The 9,263-nt window shown below is 54.0% G+C and overlaps 1 protein-coding gene across 1 annotated transcript; it reads left to right on the forward strand.

Moving 5' to 3' along the window:
- Positions 1-1,392: 1,392 nt before the first annotated feature.
- On the forward strand, positions 1,393-6,644 carry LOC101971391 (homeobox protein MSX-3). The gene is made up of 2 exons (XM_005320786.5): positions 1,393-1,935; positions 2,584-6,644. The coding sequence occupies exons 1-2, from the start codon at positions 1,722-1,724 to the stop codon at positions 2,991-2,993; spliced, it is 624 nt and encodes a 207-aa protein (XP_005320843.1). The 5' UTR covers positions 1,393-1,721; the 3' UTR covers positions 2,994-6,644.
- The last annotated feature ends 2,619 nt before the right edge of the window (positions 6,645-9,263 follow it).

Raw genomic sequence — 9,263 nt, forward strand, 5'->3', positions numbered from 1 at the left:
CCAAGAAGCACCATTCCTCAAGTTGGCAGGAGAGAATCCTGTTGAGCCTACTTGTGCCAGCGTGGACCCGGGCGGCCACACCAGCCAAGCCCCTGCTTTCCCCACCAAGAGGCCCCCTTGGTGGCATCCCCTGGCAGGGGCAGGCCCAGACCAGCTGGCACTCGTCCTTATTAGAATTCTGGGTTGAACAGTCCTGTGAGCTGCCTAGTAAAAAGCCAGAGAGGCCTTCAGAGAAAGCGCTTCAATGATGCACGCATCGCCAGTGAATTCAGACCATCTCCATCACAGTGGAGAGTCTGGAGCAGGAAGGGCTGCTCTGTCCCCTGCCAGGCAACATAGGCAGCTGGGAGCCCTCTGGGGGTTTCTGGGACTTTCTACACCTACATGAAGAAAAACCTAACGTCTCTGGGTGAGCTGGACAATTAAACTGCCCCAGAATGGTCCTAAGGCAACTTTGGTTTTTTATAAATAAATAGATTAATTTAGTTGTTTCTACATTCTAGGATATTAATCAGACATAGGTCATCATCCCAAACCAATTTATGAAATATTCTAAAACAGCCCGGCTTCCAAGCAGCACAGGAGCTCTTTAAACCTGAAGCTCAGTCTAGTTTGGGAAAAGGAACCCACAGGTGCACAGTCTGTATCAGGCCAAGCCTCCTTTCTTGCAGAGCTGGGATGCAGTCCCCACTAGGTTCCTCCTCCGAAGCCTCAAGGAGTGACCCTGGCTGTTCCCACCCACCAGACACCCTCTCTGGAGGCCTTATCGCAGGTCAGCCAAAACTATCTGCAATGCAGAGCGGGACAGGCGGACAGTGAGCCGAAAACCCAGCAGTGAACTCTCTCGCTCCTAGCAGCCCCGGGCGTCAAACCTTGCAAGCCGGCATCTGAGGCCAGTGCGCGTTCTACCCTTTCACGTCCCGGTGGTCTGTGCCCATAGCCCTGCAATGCGCCCTGCCGTCCCTGGGACGCACAGGCAAGCCTAGGGGCAGCAACTCCCCGAGAGTGTGCTTGGCGGATCCAGGAGCCGAAGGAGCCGCTCAGAGCCTGGACCCCATGGCGCGGCTCCAAAGAAACAGAAGCAGAGTCACCAGTTCGAGAGCAGTGTTCGTCCCATGCGACCCCCAGGATGCAGAGAGAGCCATGGTCGAAGCAGGCACACGACGATAGTTCTGCTCCCGAGGGCTGGGACGTTTGGGAAGAGCATCCCCGGAGCCACACAAGGACTGCCAGAGGCGCAGTATATAGCGCCCCGAATCCGCGCAAGGACACGGGCCCGTGCCCAGGCCGCAGCTCCACCATGCCGCCGCGCCCGTTGTTGGTTCCTCAGCTCAGGGGGACTGGGTACAGCTCAAAGCGTTGCGGAAGCGTCCCCGCAGCCTTCTGGGCAGGAGAAGCGCGGGCAAATCTCTGACAGAGTTCATCCAGCGCGGCGAGTTCCGCACCAGTGTAGCCCAGCGCTTCTGGGCCGGGGCTTAGAGGTCCCAGGCAGCGGCCCTGCCCCTCCCTGTTTTTCCCGCCTCCTCTTTAGCAAAGCCAACCCGCGCCGAGAGCCGCATATCAGCTGCCGCGACGATTGGACAGCGGCTCATGAAAGCGGCACCACCTTTTTATAGGGTACAGAGGGCGGGGGCGCCGCGGAGCCCCGGGCAGTGGTGAGGCAAGCTGCTCCTGCGTCCCGCGCGCACTGTGCGACATTCCCCGCACCCACTGTCCCATGCATGGCACCCATGTCGCTCGGGATGAACACCGCTGCGCTCAGGGCACGCGGTGGGGGCGGCGCGGGCTCAGGTCCCCTGCCCTTCAGCGTCGAGTCGCTGCTGGAGGCAGAGCGCGGGCCGGACTCCGAGCCCACAGAGCCAGGGGAGGAGAGGCCGCTAGGCGCCGCAGAGACCCGGGCCTGGGTCCCGCCTGCTGCCCTTGCGTGCCCCCTACGTAAGTGCCCAGCCTCGCGGTCCCGGGTCCTGAGCAGCGCCCGACCAGCCTGGATGAAAACCAGGGCGGAAAGGGCGCTGTCGCTCATAACTTACAAAGTAACAGCCACAAACACGCCCAGCCTAAGCGCAAAGAAAGAAAATTGCCCACCGGAGCCCTGCAGCGCGTCCAGGCCCAGCAGCTACTCCTGCATCCCACTCCAGGCAGGCTTCTGTCCTGTCCACAACCCAAGGCTTTTCCGCTTCAGGACTCTCCTACTGAAGCACTCCCTGTCGGCCCCAGGCCTTCCTGAGATGGCTAAAGTTGGCTTGGAGTCCTGGACTCTACGCTCACCCCACTCATTTCCGGCCACGATCTCCAGTCCGAGCCTCCCGCTTTTTCCAAGTGGATAGAGTCCTAATCTTCCCTGGGGTGAGGGGCTGTGGGTTGAAGAGCAAAGCCCGAATCCACAGGGAGCCACCTTTGCCCCGCCGCTTCCCCGCCCTTCCTTCGCTTGCCGCAGCTGCCTTTGGGGTCTCGTGGCTCCAAGGGCCCAGTCATGAATGGGAACTTGCGCCAACAACCGGCCTTTGCAGGGGTCTGGCAGTGTCAGGACAATGACCTAGCGCCAGCTTTGTGGGCCCTTTTTATACTTCTCTTTCCTTTCAGGAACCCCCGGCCCCGCACCCTGCATCCTCCGAAAACACAAGAACAACCGCAAGCCGCGGACGCCCTTCACTGCCTCGCAGCTGCTGGCGCTGGAGCGCAAGTTCCACCACAAACAGTACTTGTCCGTCGCTGAGCGCGCCGAGTTCTCCAGCAGCCTGAGCCTCAGCGACACGCAGGTGAAGATCTGGTTTCAGAACCGTAGGGCTAAGGCCAAGCGGCTGCAGGAGGCTGAGCTGGAGAAGCTGAAGCTGGCGGCCAAGCCGCCGCTGCCCTCGTTCGCCCTGCCCTTCCCTCTGGGCGCCCCGCTGCATGGCTCGGGCGCATTCGGTGGCCCCGCAGGAGCCCTTCCCCAGGTGTCTGGGCTCCTCGCAGGGCCAGCCACGGCCTACAGCGTGTACTACCTGACTTAGGCGTGGGTGTGAGAATCCGACCCGGAGCCGCCTAGCAGGAGGGACACGGCCAGTCTGGCTCCGCCTGTGCCACAGTCCACGGAAGACTGGCCTGCGCTGAGTCCCTGTTCCTGGTACCCTCGGCATTTCGGTGTCGCCTTTTTTGTTGCTGTTGTTTAGTTTTTCGGTTTTGTTGCTAATACGATGTTATATTGAATGCCTGAAGCCTATTTGTGGGTATCTTACAAAGATTTCAAGTTTCTAAGAATCATGTTAGTACTAAACTGTTTGCTGAAAGGTAATGGACTTTATTCTGTACCCTCAAAATGGACCAAAATAGATCTTCCTACTTGGAATAAAGCAGCTGCCAAAGTACTCTGAGGCTTGCTCCGTGGACCCACCTCTGGCTCTGAAGCCCAGTTTCCTCCAGGTAGCCTTGTCCAGTTGCAGGATTATTCTGGGACACACCAAGGAACTACTTCTCAAAGAAATTAAAATAGTTTGATGCCAGGACTACTGGAAACAAATACTGACACTCTAATTAGATTCTCACGTCATTATGGATGGAAACTTTTGCACTTACTTCAGGCAATTTGTAATTGGTTCAGGGAGCTTGAAGCTGATCACCCGCTGTGGTGGGAGCATGGGCACGTTAGTGGTGCCAGGGACAGCAATGGGGGGGCGCAGGGCGAGTGGGCCTGCTGGGCTTGGGGACATGCCTGGAGGACAAGCGCTGGGCAGGATGCTGCTGCTAGGCTGCTCCAAAACCCAGGCCAAGCTGTGCCCCATCCCCCCACCGCTTGCAGGGAAGAGGAAGAACTCCTTGTGATGGTGGATGGGGGCATGGGTGGATCCAAAAGGCCTTGTTCTAGCACCGTGGAGGCCAGGTCCCCAGGTCCCCGCTGGTCACCTTTTGTTTGCAAGGCACTGCGCTCCTTGATGAGGCGGGCACAGCTCTCTTTACATGAAAAGATGAACAATCTGACCCACTCTGAGGAGCTACCCCAGTAGGTCCACCAGCCCTGCCACACAGCAGAGACTCTGGAAAACCCACAGCTGGTTTCTTTGTAAACTGCAGCCACAGACTGGAGGGTTAAGCTGAGCTTGCTGATTCCCTGGAGTCACAGCAGGAGTAGTGGGAAGTCCCCACCCCCCAACCCTGTCCTGACTTGCAGCTGAAGACAGGACTGGATGGCCAAGGGTGCAGTGGGCCTAGACCATGGGGAATCCCCTCTCCCCACAGGCCTCTGCTGATGGCACTGGGCTGGGTCCTGCAGATCAGGTGAATCAGACTGCAGGAGGGGAAGGATCAACTCTGCTCATCAGGACTGCAGCCTAGGAGAAACACCCAGTCCTACAGACTTCATGGGTGTTTCTGCTTCAATTCAAACACCTGGAAGTTATAAAGATAATATTGCGTGAAATTCCCTGAGGTGTCCATTAGACACTCTTCCTGTGTCTCTGAGAAAATGGGAACTCACCATGGGTTTAATGAGGAATGATCCCAGTTCTTGGAGACCAGGCTGGAGAAAGGGAAGGTGCCTGCCCTTCTCAGGTGCCTGTGCTTGTCCACCCGCCCTGGGGCCTGAACTATTTAAACTGAAGCCCAAATTTTCAAGTGGCCGACCCTCCCGTGGTCTCTAAATGTACAGAGCAAAGGAACCGGGGTTGGGATAGGTCTTCAGCAGCCAATGTCCCCCATGGGCTGCACCAGGCTGCTGCTTCTCAAGGCCCTTGTATTCTCTTTCCAAATCTTAGGTCTCTGAGTGGCATAGGGCCAGCCAGGACCAAGTTTTATGGTTCAGTTTTAGTGATTTCTGAGTAATCCTGAAAGCTACTCATGAGGAAAACAAGCATCCAGGGCCCATTCCAGTGGAGTTGGGGTCCGCACAGCAACTTAGCCACCTTGTGGGCATCTGTGCACTGGCCAAGGGCATATAAACCACCCTACAGGGCCCTGGAGAGTGCCAGGCAGCCCAGAGCTGATGCAGATCTGCTGAACTGAGAGTGATGAGCTAGCTTATTTATCCTTCTGTAACCAATTCTTTTTTTGGAGATAGGCGGGGGTACCAGGGATTGCACTCAGGGGCACTCAACCACTGAGCTACATCCCCAGCCCTATTTTGTACTTTGACAGGGTCTCACTGTGTTGCTTAGCTCCTTGCTTTTGCTGAGGCTGGCTTTGAACTCATGATCCTCCTGCCTTTGCCTCCCAAGCTGGCATGTGCCATAGCACTCATCTCTCTGAAACCATTTCTGACCCCAAACATCTGCCCAAGTCCTCTTGGTGCCCAGACCTCTCCAGGGTGAGTTCATCTCTGGGGCTGGAGGGCAGGACATGCATATGCCCTTGTTGCTGTCCAGCCCTTTTGCTTGTGAAAAGACTAAGGTGAACTTACCAAGACTGAGACTTTCTCCTGGAGAGAGGATGTGGGCTAGAAGCCTTCTCCCAGGATTAGAGGCCCTGCAAACCCTAGGCTAACCTGGAGCTGTACACACCTGCTGGCCACCCCCTGAACTCAGCTAGTGTGTCTCAAGGTCAGAGGTGGCCCGGAACTGGTGGCAGAATAGTCACCCATTGTGTCCCTGCAGGTAGCGGGTGGGCCATCTATAGACAGATGCCTTGAACCCCAGAGTCCTGCCCGCCAGTCTGTGCCCTTTCAGCTGTCCGTGCTGGGCAACTCCTGTTGGGGTTGGGGACATTGCCCTGTCCTTAGGAGTTTGTGTTCTGGCAAGATGATCACCTGACAAGGTGGCCCGGAGCAATCTTCCAGGGTAGGACACACTTCTTTGGGAGTGCAGGGCGGCTGTGTGGTTCAGGAATAAGGAGTGGACACATGGTAGAATGGCCTGGACTGTTGGTGGCCTCTGGCAGGGTCAAAGTGTAGAGGGCTGGTCTGTGAAATGCCCTAGTGACCCGCCCACTGAGCCCCACCATCCCAGATGTCTCATTGAGTGACATGAAAAGACTGCGGGTCTGATGCCCGAGACAGGGCCACCTGCTCTCCTGGGAAAGGGAACTCATGGGGCCTGCAGAATAACCCTGAGGCTCCCAACGTAGGGACTTCATCACCAGAAGATAGGAGTATAGCAGGGCTGGCTCGAAGGCCCACCAGCTTCTGGGTGTGAAAGGGGCTGACCCCTCTGGGCCTCATCCTAGTAGGGTCAGCCCTTAGAGCCTCCGCCAGCCAGCAGCACCAGCCTTACCCCTCTGGGTCTATGGGGGCTGCTCTTGGCCCCACCCTGGGCATGGACTGGAGGCCACTATGCTGTGCTTGGGGACCACTAGGAGGAATAGGCCTGGTCAGGACGCCTTGCACTGGTTCTGGGGAAGGAATTTGTGAAATCTGACCAGCAGATCTTGAATGACAGTGAAGATCTGGAGCTAAGGGCCTCCTTGCAGCGAGTTTTGAAAAGGTGATGCATTCTCCAGCTGGGTAGTAGGACTGGCATTTGCTACCCCTGCCAGGACATGCTATTCTACCCGAGAAATGCTTCCAGTGAACTGTGGAGGTGCAGCAGCAGGCGTGTGGAGAGCAATACCATTTCCACTTGGGCTGACCCCAAGAGCCCGGCGCTGGGGACAGGCCATCTGCTCTCCTGCTTGTCTTCGTGGGCCCAGTGTCCCCAGCTCTCAGTCCCGTGCACGCCCTCAGGAAGCGTTTATGAGTAAGTGGACTGCGCTGTTTTCCTGAGTCCAGAGGGACTCAGGTGTGTACTTTTGTTTTCAGTTTTTAAAACTGTTGCCTAAATTGGCAGTTTCACTATTTCTTTCTTTCTTTTTTTAACATTCATTTTATAGTTGTAGGTGAATACAATACCTTTATTTATTTATCTTTTTAATGTGGTGCTGAGAATCAAACCTAGTGCCTCACATATGCTAGGCAAGCGCTCCACCTCTGAGCCACAACTCCAGCCTAAGTTTTGGCTATTTCTTTCTTTTTTTTTTTTAATATTTATTTTTTGGGTATAGATGGACACAACACAATGCCTTTATTTTTTATGTGGTGCTGAGGATCGAACCCAGGTCTACCCGTGCTAGGCGAGCACTCTACCTCTGAGCCACAACCGCAGCCTAAGTTCTGGCTATTTCTGATGGTCCATATAACATGCCATACTCTCACTGATTGGACCACCAAGGGGAAAAAATCACCCAGCAAGTTAGACAGTGAAGACCAGCGTTAGTGATAGATGGTTTGGCCCTGAGTCTTCTCTCTTGGGATCTTTGTTGCTTCTGATTTAGCTTTTTCATGTTGTGGTTCTACTCTACCCCCTGCTTCTTCTTGGCTGCTGGTGATCCTATGTCTAGAACTTGTCCCTGCAACTGTTCTGATTGTTCATAGCTCTCTTTTGACCCTTCCATAGGTGGGATGATGCCCCCTTGCATTCTGATTGTCAGTAGAGGGTTCTGACAGCTCCTTAGGCCTTTGGCCAAGTTGCCCTGGGAGCCCCATTGTTTCTGAAAGCAGCCACTTTGAATCCTGTAGCAACAAGTCTTTTGCTACTGAAGTTGAATTCCTTATCTTTGACTTTCAGCACTTTAAGTATGACTTGTCTATGGCTCTTTTTGTATTCATTATCCTACTTGGAATTCATTGAACTTCCTAAATGATGGTGTGCTTTTCAAAAAATGTGGCCATTCTCAGCAGTTCTTCGGACACACTGTTCTGCTGCTCTCTCCTCTCCTCCCGAGGTTCTGTGGGTGCCAGAGGTGCCCCGCCTCCCTCATGCTCTCCCCAGGCTCTTCATTTTCTCTTTTCTTGGTTGGTGTCATCAAGTTTCCTTACTCTTTTCTTCTGCCAGTTCAGCTCTACTGTTGAACTGCTCCGATGAATTTTTATAATTTGGGGCATTGTACTTTCAACTCCAGAATTTCCACTTGGTTCTTTGAAAGACTTGTGTCTCTCTTCTTTGAAACCCTGTTTGTGAGATGTCATCATGCTCCCCTCAGTTCTGCAAACACTTCTGGGATGGCTGTTGGAGTTGCCTGTCTCCCAGGGATATGAGTCATGTGTCCTCTTTATTTGCATGGTTTGTATTTTTTGCTGTTGTGAGTTGAACATTGTAGGTAACATCATAGCATCTTGCTAATGCTTCTGCTTGCTTATTCCTCACTGGCACTGGATCTGGTTTTATTTATTTATTTATTTTTTTAGAGAGAGTGAGAGAGGAGAGAGAGAGAATTTTTAATATTTTATTTTTTAGTTCTCGGCGCACACAACATCTTTGTTGGTATGTGGTGCTGAGGATCGAACCTGGGCCGCACTCATGCCAGACAAGCGCGCTACCGCCTGAGCCACATTCCCAGCCCTGGATCTGGTTTTAGTGACGGCAGCTCTTCTCAGATGTCTTCAGCCTCTGGCGTCCTGAGGCAGTGGGACTTTGCTAGCCCAGCCTGCTAAGTGCCCACAGATTGCTCCATGTTTTCCAATGATGCCTTGGACATAAATTCCCCACAAACTAATCCAACAATTGAAAGAATGGGTTGAACTGTGATAAGCAAAACTATAGAAATCCAGCAACATAGGAAGACAGCCTAGAGCTTCTCTAGTTGACTGTCCTATTTATAGAATTAGACATGGAGTTTAGCAGCACGTGATACAAAGGAGAGAAAACGAAAGCAGGTCCGACGAGACTCCAGGCACCAGCACGCAGCATAGAACACAGAAGGTCTGGAAGCAGATGACAGAATCTGACATTCACTTCAGTGCTTTCAGGAGAAGGGAGGGAGCCTGGGCATAGGCAGCATCTGAAGATGTTAGACTCTAGGCTTGAAGGCAGAGAACAGCAGGCAGGCAGGGAAGAAGGATACCTTCTCCCAACTGGGTGATAGAACAGTGGAATACCAAAGACCAAAGAAGGTCCTGAGAGTAGCTGGAGAGGACCCTCAGGGGACAGGGAGTCCCCAGCACACCTGGCTGCCTTGTCAGCAGCTCTGAAGGCAGGGGCAGCCGCCTAGCAGGCTCAGGGGAGGCACCAGGTCTGCTGTTCCCAGCAACAAGACAAGGATAGAGAAGCATTTTCAGGCAAACAGAATGAAAACTGTACAAGCACAGATTCACTAAAGGAGACTCCTGGGTTGCTTAAGGCAATGAAGAGAATGATCCTTGTAAGCTGGGAGAGGCAAGGACTGCTTAGCCAGGAGCGGCCACTATGGCAGATTCACTGCACGTTGGCCCCGAGCCATGGGAGTGTCATGCCACGGGATTAGCAAAAGGATCTAGAAATGAAATGTCTGTGACAAAGCGTGAGCAGAGAGCTGGGGCTGGGTTTAGTGTCCACAGTCCCTGA

This window comes from Ictidomys tridecemlineatus, chromosome 1 (assembly GCF_052094955.1).
Source record: "Ictidomys tridecemlineatus isolate mIctTri1 chromosome 1, mIctTri1.hap1, whole genome shotgun sequence".
NCBI classification, from domain to species: Eukaryota; Metazoa; Chordata; class Mammalia; order Rodentia; family Sciuridae; genus Ictidomys; species Ictidomys tridecemlineatus.